The following is an 18,048-nucleotide window of genomic DNA, read 5'->3' as shown; positions in this document are numbered from 1 at the left end:
AAACCATAAAGCTCAGGTCAGAAGACCCCAGAGCAGTTAACAGATGTAAGTGGGCACCTGAAAGGGGGCTTACATCGAATGGGAAGGCAGTAGATAACACAACAATAAAGTTGAGCAACATCTCAAGGAGGACTTTGTGAGGAGCCTCAGAGCAGTGTTTTGAGATGATTGTGAATGATCGACAGAGGACTTAGTGGAAAGAAGGTTATGGGTTTGTGCCTCAAGGGTCGTGAAATGCTATGGATTTCCACTTAGGCAAAAACTTGAAGGTGTCACTCACCCCTGTAGTGGGTTAAATTGATTTAATAAGAATATTTATCTACTTGATAGGCTGAGATCACGAGTATTTTAAGGTTAGCTTTTTTCTTATTCATGTCCTTTTATAAAAAGAACAAAGCATGAGCACTCAGATAAATTATCTTTTATGCCAGATACTGTATTGGCAGTTATCTGGATCAGTAATCCCGATCATGGTACCTTGATCAATTACACTTAAAAGAAAATATAAGAAACTGTAAAATATTTCTATCCCCATTAATAATGATACAGTAGGTCCAAATGTATGGGCAGCCTAATTTTTTCGAAAAATCATGATGATTCCTAACATGGATTTGGATGTAATTGAGGAACCAGCCCGACATAACAGTCTATTTCTGTAAAGATCCGTCATTACAAACTGAGATATGATTGTTTTCAATTTTGCCAATGATGACAGAAAGGAATTTTTAAAATTATGATACTAATCAATATTGATCCGGATCCCTCCCAAAAATGTAATGGTGTCTTCCATAGCATAAGATTTACCTTTGGTTAATATTTTGTGAAAATCCATCAAGTACTTTTGACGTAATTCTGCCAACAGACAAACAAACAAACAAACGCCAGGGAAAATATTGTCTCATGTCTTTCTCTGTGTGTGGGTTCTACAATGGCCCGGGGACATTTCGCTGGTGTACCATCTCAGTAAGTAAGCACCTATTACCTTTGTTATTATACAACCTTGATTCAAAAGGCAGATATAGACAAATAACAGATTTGTCAAAACATGATTTGAATAAATTCCATGTGCCATATAACTGTATACTATTACAGTAGATGGCAAATGTGCAATAATTCATCATAGATGGAGCAAGTAAGCACAAAGCATTGCAATAGGACATTAATATACTGTATCTCGAAATTAAAATCTAGAGTAACTGCTCAATAACCAACAAGTGGTTTACTTAATCCTATTTAAAGAAATAGAAAAACAATTCCCTCAAAGTATGAAGTCATCTCTCACTTATGATGTCAGTCTGGTTAGAGCAGGGCCGTCCAATTTAGGGCCCGCAGACCAAAGTCGGCCCACAAGCGATTGGTTTTGGCCCGCTGTCCATATTTGAAAATGTTGTTTTTTTTTGTTTTTTTTTAAACATATTGTTGGAGCATGTTTTGATCTCTAGAGTACTCTACTCTATATAGTACTCTATATAGTATATAGTATATACCATAATCTCTATTTCAACCAAAATTTATGTAATACAGTACAGTGATTTCTAAGGAAAAAATCAAAAGATAATCTCCAATTACATTATTTTTCTTGAGTTTTAAAGGATTGTTCAAGGCAGTGGAAAATATAGTGTTTTGATTGTATAGGCGGGGTGTGTTGTGTCCTATTATGTTGAATTTATATTGCACTAAAAGTTTTTGAAGACATTTAGATGTTTCATGTTTTTATACCAGGGAACATACTACATTCATACTAGGCAATGTGGGTGAAGTGTCATGTTTAAGGACACAATGACAGATGCCACTGGAGCGACTGCCCCCCAACTGTGGCACCTGGAGTTCTCAGTGGTCTCCCATCCAACTACTAACCAGACCCAGACCTGCTTAACTTTTGGGATCTAACGAGATCGGGCAATGACAGGCTGGTATGACCAATATTTAATTTCATTGAATGTTTAGTTTTAGCCCCCGGCCCTCCGCCGCGATTAATTTTTGGCCCTTCAATGAAAAGAATTTGTGCACCCCTGGGTTAGAGATTTATATCTTTCACAGAGCCTCATTGTTGGAGCTCTTTTGAATGAGCTAACATCTTTCATTTGAGTGGCCACAAACTATCAGCATAGATCTGCACCATTTTTATCTGGATTCGTCCTCTGATCCTGGCGTAGCTTACAAAACACCAGCATAGAACCAAGTGGCTTTAACTGTTTGTTTGGGGACACTAGGTTCCAAGAGAAGTGGTTCAGCTCTCGTGTTTTAGAGTTGGCCAAAAAAAGAAGAACAACAAGAAGAAGAAAAACTTCTTTGAACTCCCCTCTCGCCTCAGTCTACAGCCTTTCATTCTAATTCCTGTTGATACATGTTATTTCTTTGATGGTAAATACAAAGCTCTGCAACATCAGACGAGCCTTTGATATGAGAGCACAAATTTAAATCAGTTTTCACTAAAGGTGCAGTTTACCCATTCAAGTCTGTCTGTACGACTTCTGCTCGGCTCAGGTTGGATGATATGGATTTAACAGCGAGGGCGAAATGTTGCAACAGGCTCTCTTGTTCACACCGTAGCTTTCAAAGCACAGGGGACATGTATGAGCCTCACAGTATCGTCTTTTCTCGCTGGGAGCTTAAGTCGGGCATGTCAGCAGAAACCATGTAGTCATCCTAAAATTTAGCTCATTAAAATTAACCATTTTAAAGCAACAGATGTTTTCATACTGGCCACAAACCCAAGGTAATTAAACTTATATCATCCAAAAGTTATCACATTCCAACTGGATGAACTAGTTTTCAAAGATGCATAATATAGATCAAGCATGTGTCTTCTGACATTTTCCCACCAAGTTGTCGAAATATAAATGTTTTCTTTCAAAATGACTGAAGATGTTCAGATGTATGAACTTCTAAAAGTGGGTTTGGCATTAAAATAGACATGTTTTTAGCACACAAATAATATTATAAGACCCTGCCCCAAATTTCTAAAGAAACAAAACAACAGCATTCTGTAAAGTCCTCCTAATGATGAAACTCCTTTTAATTGTGTTATAACGGGACAGGGAGACTGTGTTTCAGGTCACAGAATGTAAGAACAAACTCTTTATGATTAGTAAAAGGAGATGTATTAAACTGCATCACCCCTTATAATCACAGTTCCTCCCTGTTTTGAGTTTTATGCATATTTTCCAGACTGGAATAGCTACCCAGTTAAAAGAGCTGTAGGATTTGATTTTGCTTTATCACTAATGACTGCCAATTAGTCAGCCCCTTGCTCTGCTCAACTTGCACCCTAATCTAATTAAAAAACCCGTGTTTTGTGTGATGCAGAGTGTGGCACACTTGTTCTCGCACTAACCCTGGAGTTATGTCAGCACTTGTGCCCGCTACAGAGTGGAGTTGCTTTCTGTCGCCACGTCTTATACTCACCTGTTGACAAAGTCTTCAAACAGGATGCGGTGAGAGTAGCCTTGGCGACGGATGTTTACGGTCTCCAGGATCCCGGTGTAACGCAGCTGCACCATCACCCGCTCCCTGCAGAAGCGCAGTGCCTGCCTGTCATCGTTGGGTTTGATGCAGCGAACAAAGTGTGGCTGCCCCACCACCATCTTAGACAGCAGGTCCATCAGAGAGTACTGAGAAACCAAACAGGGAGTAGATCTTTTAAAATTATCAAGGTTAAGTCCTGAAAATTGATTCATACTTCTCAATGAAACCATTTAAAAATCAAATATCGTGTTTTTGAGCAATCACATTTCTCTGAGATAAAACAACACAAAAATGTCAAAGCTCCAGATCAACCCTGACATGGATTTATTCTGAACTTCTTTTGCACTTCAATGAGGAAAATGTGTCTCTAAAATAGCTTTCCGGTGATCATCATACATCAAATCTAAATCATCAGCAAGTGACAAGTCTTTCTGACGTCAAACCCTGTGGGTGCTGTGTTTTGTTACCGGCTATAATTATGCTGATTTAATCATTCATAATATTTTGATGAAAACTTAAAACTGGGATTCAATTAATAATGAGGAGGAATAATTGATGTGGGAAATTGCACTTCTGTTGTTGCCCCTTGTGTGTTACTGTAAGTTTTAAACTTTCTGTTATCATTATTAGCAGTTAAAGACACAGTAAAAACTATTGCCAATAAAATAGAACAACTGTAAAGTTTTAAAGAAAATTATTTATCCTCACAACTAAATGTAGAATCAGTTCAACTAAGCAAAGGGTGTAACAGCAATTAAAAGTGTGCAAGTCCTTGATTGTGACATCCTGGGTAGGATCAAATAAACATTTGTATCCAAGTGGTTACCCAATATCTATGTTTATTTAGGCAATAATTCAGCTGGAAAATTAAATGATTATAGTATTAGGAGAAGTTTCTGCATGTTGTATTTACTCAGTGATCAGCGATGGTTGGTACAATGGTTTTTGCTATTTATAGCATGCTGCTTTTCCCTTGTTGGATGCTATTGTTAACAAACCATGCTACAAACAAAAAAAGTAAAACAAATTTTCTCACAGCCAAGATTGAGCCAAAAAAGCAGTAAATATTATCCCAGGCTTTTAGAGGGAACTTCAGCCAAAATACATAAAATGGAGAAGGAGACAAGTTGTGAAACATGGACAAATATTGTTGCTGAACTTTTAAATTGTCTAAAGTAAGGCCAACATCTGCAGTCGTTTATTTAACAGTCAGACTGAACTTTTAAGTGGTTCCATTGCAATTTGAGGATTTTAAAATAGGATGAACAAACAGGCTGAAATGGAAACACCTACACGAAAGTAAGAGGCCACGGTCTGTCTCCTCATGCTGGTGGTTTCCTCTGGGTGACGCATCATCTCCATGGTGTCCACCTGAACACAAAAAGACACACTGAAGTGACAAACAGATCAGACTCGGGAGGAGTCACGTTTAATAGGCAGCCAATTCAGATGAGATGTTGTTCGACTCCCCCATGGCAGACTCTGCAGAGATGAAGGTGTTATATTGCAGTTGCTCTACCTTCTCTAAATGGGCCAGTCGGGAGTACACATCTGTAGTAACGGTGCTTTCTGTACAACATAGCCTCATAAAACACTTAAAACTAACAATCTAGCAGATAATTCTGCACTGCTGTGGGGCATTGGAGGAATTGCAGAGCATTCTGAATAATGAGAATAGCCGTCACTGAGCAGACAAGCCAACCTGACGACGACGGATTAACGAGGATGCAATATAAGCTTCCTAATGGCCTTCGCAGTTCATGGCTTCATCAAAATTAATGATGCAATAGATATTTTATGGTAAGTCTACACAGCGCTGTGCATATCCTAATGTTTGCTCCGCGCATAGAAAAAAAAAAAGAATGTTCGTCAAACGTTCTCGAAGTTTCAGAGGAGTTAGCTGATCTGACACTTTGCTGTTCTAAAAGCAGATCACACACAGGGAAAAAAAACGCTTATCTGGGACTCACTTCCACTATTCTAACAACCATCTCATTTCTTTCATCTGCCAACTTTTCCTAAGCATCGCTTTCTGTCAACTTTCCTCCAACTCTGACTGAGAACATGACAGCATACATATTACATCACACACATTGACTTCTTGTTCAACTGAGTCAAAGTTCATCGAAGTACAACGGTTTCTCCACTGTAGCTCTTTACAAAATGTTGGCCTGTTTAAACCTTATTAAAAAAGTAAATAAAAAACGACAAATAAAAATACAATATTGTGTGAGGTACATCTTTTAAAGGTAGAAGGGAAACGATGATAGAACAGAAACTGCACACAAAGCTCTACAGCTGCTCAAACGTTGGGAGATCCCTTAGATTTGATTCACAGTATGATTATGACTTCACTATTAATGTTTACATTAGTTGTGTTTTATGTATTATCAATAAAGAAAAGACATGCACTTTTTAAAAAAAAAAACTAAAAACTTTAAATGTAGTCTGAAACTAATGGGGATCTGCCATTCAAGTAAATGTACTTAAGCTCTCACCTTAAGTAGTTTTTTTGATAACTGTACTTAACTTGGGTATTATTTTTGAGGGAAAGCTTCTTTTTTCATGCCACTATATTTGAAAGACAAATGTGCTTTTTACTCCACTACATTTCTGTTAATACTCTCGTTACTCAGTACTTTTTTTCCTGTCAGCTCTCTTTTATTTATTGCTTCAGTTCTGATTCTAAGTTTCTGTTGATCGTCATTATTGGTTGTTCAAGTTCAACCAAACCTTTAATACTGTACGTCATGCTTGTCAGTAGCTGCATTTTCATTACCCTTGGAAATGTGCAAAAAACTAAATAGAACTACAAAAACTGGTAAAGGTAACACCTGAATTAAAAAAAAAAAACACTCAAATATCACTAAAAAGTTTTTATGCTTTCATGAGAAGGTATTTCAGAATTTTCAATATTGAAATGTGTTGCAAAAGCGCTATGGACTTTTTCTGCAAATACACATCACAGAATGTGACGCATCTGGTAACATGATGTGAGGTACCTGGTCACATGACCACTTCTCTCCGAGAAAACATGGCGTGGTCCATGTAAACAGAAGAGGAGACGGGACATTTCTTAGCATTATACTTAAAAACTGCTACATTAGACGTGAATCAACAAAGAAATATAGAGTTTTATAAGGAGGTTTGGAGCGTCCATCTTCCTGCAACGAAGTCTCGCGGGATGAGATTTCACGGGAGTTACGAGACTCCTCCCCAAAACAACATTCAATGGAAACACGTTTAAAGTGCGATCATACTTTGTCCACATTTAGAAATATTGCTTTTATTTTGTGAAAATCTGTAATGGAAACCCAGCTGATACAAAAGCAAATCAGAGAGAGATCACATCTAACAGGGTTGCTATTTGAACAATCGCTTTGGCAGACATTAACTCATGTACAGTACTTTGTCCACCACTGGTTGTGAATTCAGGGTTATCTGCTGCAGGTAAACAGTGTTCTGTGGGTCGACTGCATTTCAGTAGTAAAAGATAAGGCTAGTAACTGTGATAAATTAAATGAGAATTGTTGGGTTGTTGTAGCCAGGGAAGGAGAAGGCTTATGAGGACAGTGATCACTATTCTAGTGATTCCCAGGAGGAAAATGTGATAGCAGTTGGCTATCACATGGTGCCGATGCCCCTAGAGCATATTGACGGTAACCTGACCTTGATGGTAACCTTACAAATTGTAAGTTCTTATTCTCTGTTATTATCAGCCCATGAAGGAGACAACATGGCGCTGACAACGCCTTGCTGATGGAGCAGTTACTTGTACCTGTGGCCACATTAATAGAACTTATGACAATATAATCTAAACAAAGCTCCTGGTCACAATCTTTTGCAATTAAAGTTCACTACAGATACTGTGTGAGGGAATTAAAATTCTCTAAAGTGCTCTCATGATTGGACTGTGGTTTTACAGTTAAAGAAGGTTTTTCTATTTCATTTTACACTATATACTACTTCTATCATGTCTTACCTTCAATAGGTATTTGGGGGACTTTGGGAACAGTCGACGAATTTCATGAAAATAAAGCGAGAAAGAGAGAAGGATAGACAAAGAGTAAAGAAGCTGAAATGTAACCATGTTTTCTCTTGTAAAGCACATTTCTGAAGTATTTTTTAAAAGAAGTTATTTGGTGTACAACATGCAGTGTCAATATAAGGAAACAAAAGAAAACACACAAGCAGACAAACAATGTTCAAATTATATTCCTGTTACCTGATAACAGATAATATAAAACCTAGATAATTCTACAAAGACTCTGCACAGTTAAAACCAGACAGAAGTCATTTGATAGATTTTTTTTGGACAACCCACCAAAAACCCCAAAACATTTAAGAGCTTTAGTGCTCGTTAACGGCAAAACAACATTACTGTGTGTGAGAAAGTGCTTTTATGCTGTCGACACCAAATGCCAGATGGTAATGCTGCATCACCACAAGCAAGACAGCAAACATAACAGGGTAGTCAATTAGAGTGGCTACGCTTCGCAGCGCAGGTTTTTAGTGGGTTTTCTAGCCTGTGAGCATCAAATAAAAAGCACAACAATCTCACGTGTGATGGTTTGTGTGATGGGAGCGGATGCCTCACCTTGGTGCGTCCTGAGCTCAGCTGTGGAGGCAGAGATCGGGAGGCTGCAGTGATACGAGCCCGGGATGTTGCCAGGTTTCCTGTTGAAAACAAAACCCATGTCAAGACCCTAAAATGCAAAAGTGTAAAGAGGACTGATATCTCCTACTCAAGTACAAGTACTGTTACTTGATTTAAATTGTACACAAGTACAAGTAAGTCATAATACGGAAAGTACCATTACAAAGTAGCACAATTAAATAATAGTCAAAGTAAAAAGTTACTACTTACTTTCACCCTCCACGTTTATTTTTGGTAATAAATCTTTCCACGGTTCCCTTGCATACAGTAAACATCTCATGTATAAATTTAAAAAGGAGAGAGACGAGATCTTGCACAATTTCAACTTAATTTATTTTCCACAAAGACATCTGTATAAAATATAAGGTTTGTCAAAATGGACAATTCTTTTTTAAACAGACCTTTGCGAAAGTAAAATGACTGAAATATGAATAGACTCAGAAAAGTACAAGTACCCATAAAAGCAACTCAATTACAGTAACATAAGTACTTGTAATCCATTACTTTCACCTCTGTTAAAATGTCATAAATTAAGGATTTATTCAAGGTAGCTGCCTTTAAATGAAAAAATGACTGAGAATCAACTATAAAGCAATGGGTTACAATAAATTCTTTTCTTTTTTTTTTTTTTTTTAGATGAAAAATAATGGGAAACAAAATGAACTAATGCATCAATTTGTAAGCACACACGCAGGAGCAGTGCACTATTACACAGCTCAGAAGTAGTCTAAGCTGAATCCCATGAAGTCAGGAGTGCAGCTGCATCACAGCAGTCCAACAGCCTCACAAACAACGGAAATGATATGAACGTAGCATATGCAAGACAGTCTGAGTATTTCAAAGTTTCTGCACAAGATGTCCAAATGTTTTCTCTGGCTATATCTTCACAGGCTAAACTGTGATTAATAGCAGTGAAAGAAGCCTTTGAAGCAGGATTGGTGACATCAAAGTCCTAATCCATGGGTGGCAGGATTTTTATAATGAGTGGGAAGTATCTTAACACATTTCAAAGGGTTTAAACCATGAATAAACAATAGCAGCACAGATGTGCCACACACACCTTTAGAAAAATACGTCAGGAGACACAGGAGGCAGTGTTATTCGACCTGCCTGGTATGGGAAGGAGGAAAAACTTTTTACATTTTTTAAAGATAAAGCTGAACTGACAAGTCAACAATTGTTATAGTTTTTCCTTCTTAAAATGCAAATGTTAAATTAGCATCTGCAACTTTATTTCCAGACTTCCGTCAGAATGCTGAGCCAGACAGTGCAGGACAGCAAGTATTTTCATCCTCTGAGTATTTTTTCTACACACTATTGTGTATTATAGGTTTCACCATCCTGCACGAATCAAAATCAATTAATAATCGGCCAGAAAACCGGTATTTTAAAAATCTGACAAAGAATGTCCTGTTTGTGCCAAAGGTTTGGCAGTCACATAAAGCAATGTGGTGTCTCATGGGACAAAAAAGGACACACACACACACACGCGTGCACACACAGAGTCAAAACAAACCCAAACATACAAAGTAAAAGCACTTCAAAGAAGCCTTTAAAGATAGTGGTGATGCTGCTTTTACTGTTCGACAGTTATCTACTCAATTTTATTTATTTATCTGATCATTTATTTATCTCCTAACACGTTTAACGTTTCGCTAACGAAAAACCCTAGACATTCTGTCATCTAAAAACATGCTTTCAAAGTAGTGAAATCTCTTGGGAAAACATAAAAAAATATTGTGAAAATAAAGGAAAAAAAAAAAGTAGGAGAGTAAAAAGAATGTTATTGGAGGAGCTACTTGTCTCGTTTGTGTAATATTCTCTTCTTTTACACGGGTAGCAGACCTTAAACCGCTTTTGGAAAAATCTGCATGCACCCATAAATGTGCACGAAACGCACACACACACACACACACACACACACACACAAAACTATGCTCTTTGTGAACGAGGTCTTGTTAAACTGTGTCGGGTGCATTACTAGCACACAGGCAGGGAGGGCCCGGCTCCAATTAGCCCAGAGTAAAGCTGGCTGGATTAATTGGAGTGGGTCTTGTGCAAATGAAGTACGCTCTCTCCTCTCCCCATTAGTGCTGCTGGGCCAGATCATCTGAGCACATTTGTCATGATGAATTAGCGGCTGCGGGTGGAACGGGCTCGTGGAGTGTCACTGTGCTTTCACGCCTCTCACTTCTATGACACCATCAAGAAGAGATGAAGGGGCTGCGCCACGATGAGAGAAACTATGACAGTTGCACCTAAGCCTGCGAATGGACACTTGCTGCTTTCTTCATGTATTCCTTGGCGGGCCGTATTAATTCATTCTTCTGGCGAGTTGCATATCCCCTCCTGACTAGATGATTAGAGCTTGGGTTAATAGTCAGTATCCTCAAAGATTTTCGCCTCTAGAGACACAAAACCAAGGGAACACCTGTGATGTCCGGCCTAAAAGAAAAACTTCTAATTTAGATATAGCCGGGAACTTGTCTAATGATGTGGATGATAATTATTCAAACACAGGCGAAGCTGAAAATCATGGTTTATTCTTGACAGTGAACATGGTTTAAGAAAAAGGTGAAATTTTTTTGAAATATCTGGTGACAAACTACAAGTCAGTGCGTAAAATTAATTATTGAACTCACATTAAAAGACAAAAGATTAATAATAACGTAAAGATGAAATTGAGGGGAAAATAAATTACATTAGGTCATTAGGTGTTAAGAAACAGGTGGAGAAGCGTCCCACTGATCATTTCAGTTTTACGCATGTTGCTTTTGGCACAGACTTGCAGGACAAATACAGGGAGCGGCTGTGTGTATGCGTGTGTGTGTGTGTGTGTGTGTGTGGAGAGGGGGCAGAGCATGAAGAATAAAAAAACCTTCCCTGGCATCTGTGCGTTCACTTTGAAAATTAAGCCCAGCAAGAATCCTGTTGGAGAAAAAAAAAGCTCAAGCTGGCAGTTGTATTGGAGCTCTATTGACAAGAATAGTCAGTGTGCTTGGGATTAAAAAGCAATCCCGCGTTCAATATGACACCTCCCTGCACGCTTTTATGAGTGCCAGTGTGCGCCTTGTACTTCAGAAGCTGTGGATCGCGCTGTCGACACAGGGGACAATCAAAGTAGTAAGAGAGAGCAGCCTTCTGGAGCTGAGTGAGCAGAGGCTTGCTGGATATCTCTCATGCTCTCCTTTTTCAAAACATGTGATCAAGAAACTCAACTCAGCAACCACACAAATTAGATTAAAAGCCCCCATAACCCTCCTCACCCTCCATAACCACCACCGTTTATGCCTGGGGAGGGCTCCGCGAGCTGTTGATTTAAATGCCATCCACTACTGTCAAAGCAGATCAATCATAAAAAGCATGGTGTAATTGGCTTTTAGTGACACAACACAGTGTTGTGTTTATCAAAGGATGTTGCACCATGTGACTTTAGGGGAGCCAGCTTCCTGCTACTGATGTGCAAGGTTGTATGAAAAAGAAAAATCCCACTGCTGACTCAAAACATTCCCCCGTATACCACGATTAGGGTGAACGTGAACAAAAGTATTACTTAGGGAAGGTCTCCCAGAGTACTTGGAGTAAGGATAGTGGAAATGGAAGTGGAGTGAAAAGCAGCAGTGTCTGCCCAAGGGGATGAAAGAGGTTTGAACTAAGGGTGAACAAAAAGACAAATGTGGCACAGTGCAGGGAGAAGTCTGTCAACTCTACACTGGATGATCTGAAAACTACAAGAACAGGAGGGCAACGATGGAGAAGTAAAACCAAAAAGTAACTATTGGACTCGGATGATGGGGTTTGACTTCATGATGTTAAAAAACAGAGCGATCTAGATTGAGTACAGTGGTTTGGAAATATTAAGATGTTTTTACTGACAGATACTTTGAGATTGGGGACACCAAAGTGGAGCTGATGACTGCTGCTATATATGTTCAATAAGTACTAAAACATCCATCTATCCATCCATTTTCTGACACGCTTGTTGCTTTTTTCAGGGTTGCCGGGATACTAAAACATATAATAGTAAAAGCAGCATAAACAGCAACTAAAATATAGATATATTGGTTTAAGACTTATGAAACTCATAAAAAGAATATTAATAGTTTAGATTGAGGTCCTAATTTATACAGTTATGATAAACATATAGAAAATATTTTTGATAAATAAAACAAATTTAAAAGACAAATAAATAAATAAATAAAAATAAGATCTGGGGGAAGTAATTTGACTTTATAGCTAAATATTTAAACTGGATAGAGTGAAATACACAAATCTAAACAGTGATTGCAGACACTGTCATGATTATAATAATTAAAATGTCACTTCACTCTTTTAGCACCAACTCGTCAACAATCATTTTAAACACATGAACATTACAGCCCACTTAAAGTACATACAAACTTCTGAGGCTCCATCTGTATTGATGAAATAATCCCAACACTGTGGGATTCAGTACCAACAGTTTTAATTTGATCTGTGTCATCAAGCTCTGTAGAAAGGCTGGTAATATGCATGTTTTAGTATCAGGTGCGTCGGAGTAGGGAGACATCTACAGCATGCAGGACTGCATCCTCCAGGAAAAAGTCCTGTCACTCCTGTTTTACCTAATCCTGTAAAAAAATAACCTAAAAGGACATTGACCTATAATTCCGTAAGTGAACGTTTGACGTGTAAAGCTTCACTGTGCAGATCCAGGCTGTGCTGTGACCGCAGACGGTCCAAGCCCTGGCAGGCAGTTCAAACACTGTGATCCTCCTGATCTGGGAAAGCCCGAAGCTGGGAGGAATTTGTCCTTATACTCACTTCCCATTTTGTCTGACAAAACACTTAACACATGTGCAGGCCTCAAGGACCCACATTCTGCTCAGCTCGAGTGGCCTCGTTATTCACTGGCAGGGAGCTTTTTTTTTACTTTTCTGGCGATTTTTGAGCTTCCATGCTGCTCTTACAAAAAATAAATAAAAAACACCATTCTGTTTCTGGTGGTAAGGTCAGGAGTGAAATTATATTCTCTGGTTTGAATAAAATATTAAAATACTCCTGGATTACCAGTGTACTAACTAAGTAGGCCAACAGAATAATTGACTGTGTGTGTGTGTGTGTGTGTGGAATCTAATATCCTTTATTTCACTTCTACCTCGGTGTATTGCTGGAGGTCTAACAAGGGTGTCCCCTAGCGGTGACACAGTGAGGAGATGAGTGTGAAACCACCCTGGTGTAAAACAGATTTCCATCAGATTCTTGAAGATAATGGTAATTTCACAGATAACACCGAATCCATAATGTGAAATAAAATGCAAATTAAATCCCCCCACATTTACCCCGAAGAATAGATTTATAATTTTCTTTTGCTGGACTGTATCTCACTTTAAACAGAGCTTCATCTTTCCCCGAATGATAAGCTGGAGTGGAGTGTTTCATAGCTTTTATCTGAGGCGATGATCTGCAGCTTTACACACTGGAAATGGGGGAGAGTTGGACCTCCAACTCCAAAGAAATAAAAACTAACTCTGAGCAAACAGTCTTCACACCTAAACGAAAACCCAAAGTGATTACCAGTGAGCTTTAGAGGGGAATTTAGGATGAAAAGAACGTAATACAACTGAAAGCAAAATAAACAAAGATTATTTGAGCTCAAACTGACAGTATGTCAGCTACTGCAAACATTACATCACCTCTTGTTTTAACTTCTACGGACGAAATTAGGTTCTGGTTTTATTTTTATTATTTGTGTGCAGTGTGCTCCACTGAAATGGAAAAAGGGAAGCGGCTGAATTCACACTTAGCAAACCCAACACAAACGTTCACTGACAGCCTCAGCTTGATTGCTTTTTTGTGCATTGAAACTCTTCTTTAACACCACTGGGAGTTTAAAGCAGGCATTTACAAGTCCCTAAAAAGAACGTCGCTCACATAATGTGGCTTAGCTGAAATAAAAGAGAAAGTGGAAATCTAATAACTTAAGACATCTATTACATTCACAGCTCAGTGGAGTGACCAGAAGGCCTCAACCACAGCTAACGACAAGCACTCTTCCTTCATTAAACACACCGAAAAGATGAGGGAAGGTCTGCTTTTGTGTTCTCTAAATACAGTTTCATTATCCCCCTGGGTATTTAGAAACCTTATCATAAAAATATCCCACTGTACCCACAATCTGTAGATAGCATTCAGCAGTGGGAAACCAAGAGGGACAGCTTAGTGAAAATAAAAACAGAGTGCCGTGCAGAGAGCTGAGCCTCTCAAGAGATAATGGGGACTGCAGATTTATCCGAGCACGGCATATAGAGGCATGAAATAAGGCGGTGGGGGGAGGTGTATGAGTGGATGCCTGGAAGCCATGTCTTTAAAAAGAACCACTTACCTGAACGTTTATGGGAGCACAATTGACTTGTAATATAGACCCGGCATTCGTTAACGATAGTTTGTCTCCAATGGAAAGTTTAAATTTCTATTATGGTTAGTGTTGAAATAATGTTCCTCTTAAAGAGTGCTGGGGATTTCTGGGTGTGTGTGTTTTACATTCAGGCCTTTGGTCCTCATGTACCTGTCTTAGTCAAAGGGCTGGAAAACAGCTGCTGCAGAAGTTTGTTCTCTGATGTTCTCAACACCACAACAATGTCTGCAGGAAGAGTGTCTCTGTTCTTCTCCAAGAACCCGTTTACATTGTACATGACCTGTCAGGAAAACAATGACAAACATTAGGAGGACATTCACTCTCTCACATAAAGACAAATAGTCAGGAATAGCAGAAGATTGACCCATTAACCTCTTCGTTGAAAAACAACCTGTGTAGTGATCACCTTCACTCTCATTTGAACAGAATATAAATGTAAGAAAACACAACAGCTTTGACTTTGATGGATTTGTACTGAGGCCTTATTCCTGTGAGGTGCAAACCAAAACACTGCAAACACAATATGTTAGAAATGTTTGACTCTATAGAATAAGTTACATTGTTTCAAACTTGACCCACATCCACCTTGACTGATATTATTGTTCTGATATTAAGAAAGGTTTGATACCTTTCCGGCGTAATGTTGAATTCCAAAGCAGAGCTCCATTCTCTTTGGGATCCAAAAGTATTTGCAGCGCAAATTGTCTTCAAACTTATCTGTGAACAGAGAACATTTCATTAACTCAACTTATAATTCAAAGCACAATTATTAATTGTCCTGCGACCTCCTTCTTTCATAATTTAGTCTGATGGATTTAGTTACCCACGAGGGTCTGGTCAGTGGCCTGAGGGAAGCGGCTCTCCTCATCCAGCAGGGACAGCAGACCCATGGGCTTCTGCAGGAACATGTCCAGGATCGGCCTGTTGTCCTCGTACTCCACCAGGCTGGCATCAACTCCCTCACTCTGATACTCCATCTAATTACCAACAGTGAATGCAGATCAGACATTGATAATAGTTTCTCTAAATGACCCAATTAAACAATCTGGGCTGAAAATGATTTGGGTGAGTGTGTGCGTCATAAAAGAGTTTCTGTCGATAAAGTTTACAGCATAATAGAGTGTTTTCACTGAATGCATAAAACAGAGCAGCTTCAAACTAACAAATAGAGCCTCTTACTTATTCATAATTTATATAACTGTGCAAATAACCCAGAGATGCATCATCGCATCTATTTAATTTCAGATCAAAAAGTTGTGATAAATATATATTTTACTAAAAATTTGAACTGCCAGATTTAAACATATCTCATGTTTAAATTATCAACTTGGAATAATTAGCCTCTGTGTGGTGCAGGAACAGGCACGCGCGCGCACACACACACACACACACAGGCTGAATTAAAACTGCTTTACATTCAAGCCTGATCTCCATATCATCAGTAAACTACATAAAAAAATAATTAAAAAACTGAAGGAATTAATTTCACCATTTTGGTTTTGTTTGTCTGAAGCTTTAGGCCACAGCACAACATCCACAAAATCAATAAGAGATGTTAGACTAAAACAATTTCACGGATGTAGCACTTATTGAAGAGCGCAAAGATTCAAATCACAAACAAAAAGAATAATAGGTAAAGTTAAAGGTAAGTAGATATAATTTGCAGTTGGAAGGCCCCCTAGTGGCTGCAACATCTGTTAAATGTGCATAAAACAATGCTGGGTTGTTGTGAAAAGTGTAGATTGTGCAGATGGGATAATGAGAAAGTGTAAATGTGTAAAAATGTGGCTACTGAGCTGAAATTCTAAAAAGTTATGAGTCTCTGTATACAGTCCAGTTTGTACTTTTGATGTTTACTTGTAAATAGAGGTGAGGTTGCAAATACTAAATATACATTTGGCCAGTGTTATGAACCTGAATGACGCGAGAAGAGTTAAAGCATCTTCAGATTCTTTATGGTATATGGGTTCTAGATAAATGTTAATTTACTTTGATCAAAAAAAATATGGGCGTCTTCAATTTAAATGTAAACAGTTTAATTAAATTCATTAGGAGAGCCATTTGAGTCCAGATTTTTACTTAATGCAGATAAAGGCAGCATATTGAAAGCATTGTGGTTTGTTTACCACATGTTTTCTGTTTGTGCCTATTTCCCAAGCATCTTAAAGTGATGCAAGTATTAAAGCTAATTGTTTATTTTCTTTGTCTCCGGAAAGAAAAAAAAACAAACAAACACTTACCTGTTCGAGGGCAAAAATGTGCTGGTTAAAATAGAACTGAATCTGCTCGTTTGCTATATTGATGCACAACTGTTCAAACGAGTTCTTCTTGAAGTTTTCAAATCCAAAGATGTCCAGGATTCCCACGTTCATGCAGCTCTCAGCGGCACTTCAAAGGAGAAAAGGGGGACAAACAAACTGTTTCTTTCTTGCGAGGAAACAAGCAAATCCCCAGTAGCCATATTCATTGATAAAACTTTAATGACAAGCCAAGTTCAACCCAAATACAGAATATGGTCTGGATGGCCTAGTCTAATAGGAAATCATAACATTTTTTATTTTCCGAAGTCTTTTGAAATGGTTTAAATTTAATTCTCTATTGATTTAACCTTAAGTCATTTTCAATATCTGCACAAACACGTACACAAGTCAAACACAGCGAAGATACTCCAGAGCCTACATTTCTTATTCAGAGCTGGGAGCTGCTACTGTCATGATCAGTCGTACATGGCTGTGTGTAGAGGTCACCTTCTACTGAGCTACTGTGGTTATTAATGATAATAAAGAAACAGCAAAGATGACTGGACTGCAGACAGACCGTGGCCTCTGCGACTCCTTGACAGTCAAAGCTCATATTTATGAAGAAATCCTTTTGGATCAATGAAAAGCCTCTTCGCAGTCTCTCTGAAGTCTGTTTAATCATCTGAACATTATTTTCTCAGCACGCAACTCTCTATCAAAAATTTATTGAAACTTTGCTTGCTCTCCTTTTGCTTGTCCTGTGCCTGTCCATTGATATTCTGCTCTGTATGTTTGCATTTATCTCCCCCGATTGCAATAAAGGTCATCAGGGTTCTAAGAGAAACCTGGCATGATCACTTTAAACAAAGAGAGAAAAGACTGAACGAGAGGACGTCCATGTGAATGTTCGTCACTTACGAGGTGTTCGTGTCGGGCTGCAGCAACGAGTTGATGCGGTTTACTATCCAGCTGAAGAGGCGCCCGTACAAAGCCTTGGACATGGCGTCTCGGACGTCCGCTGCTTTGTCTACGGTGTTGGTGCGTATGATGGTCTCACCCCTCGTGACCACACATTGAGAGGTCAGCGCTTCCTGGAGCTCCTCAGGGCCAATGCTAAGGAGACAAGCAGCTGATGGGAAAAAGGACAATGTGAATCAGTAAGTTAACATCAGTTCTTTAAAACCATTTTAGTTAGTGGTTATTCATTTTCATTACACACATTCAGGGTATTCTTAATAATATATACATATATATAGTAAACAGGGGTAAAAGTTACTTGTTGATAA

General features: G+C 38.6%; 1 protein-coding gene across 2 annotated transcripts in view; it reads right to left on the bottom strand.

The window, feature by feature from the left end:
* The window catches only part of myo3b (myosin IIIB), a 71,229-nt gene that overhangs the window by 25,423 nt on the left and 27,758 nt on the right, over positions 1-18,048 (bottom strand). For both annotated transcript variants that reach the window (XM_028435985.1, XM_028435986.1), the window contains exons 19-26: positions 17,681-17,891; positions 16,763-16,910; positions 15,346-15,499; positions 15,151-15,239; positions 14,673-14,802; positions 8,066-8,145; positions 4,762-4,839; positions 3,409-3,614 (exon numbers count right to left, since the gene is read on the bottom strand). In XM_028435985.1, coding sequence (XP_028291786.1) covers positions 3,409-3,614; positions 4,762-4,839; positions 8,066-8,145; positions 14,673-14,802; positions 15,151-15,239; positions 15,346-15,499; positions 16,763-16,910; positions 17,681-17,891 — 1,096 coding nt within the window. The remainder of the gene's footprint in view (positions 1-3,408; positions 3,615-4,761; positions 4,840-8,065; positions 8,146-14,672; positions 14,803-15,150; positions 15,240-15,345; positions 15,500-16,762; positions 16,911-17,680; positions 17,892-18,048) is intronic.

This window comes from Gouania willdenowi, chromosome 21, assembly GCF_900634775.1.
Source record: "Gouania willdenowi chromosome 21, fGouWil2.1, whole genome shotgun sequence".
NCBI classification, from domain to species: domain Eukaryota; kingdom Metazoa; phylum Chordata; class Actinopteri; order Blenniiformes; family Gobiesocidae; genus Gouania; species Gouania willdenowi.
This window is presented reverse-complemented; position numbering and strand designations above follow the sequence as displayed.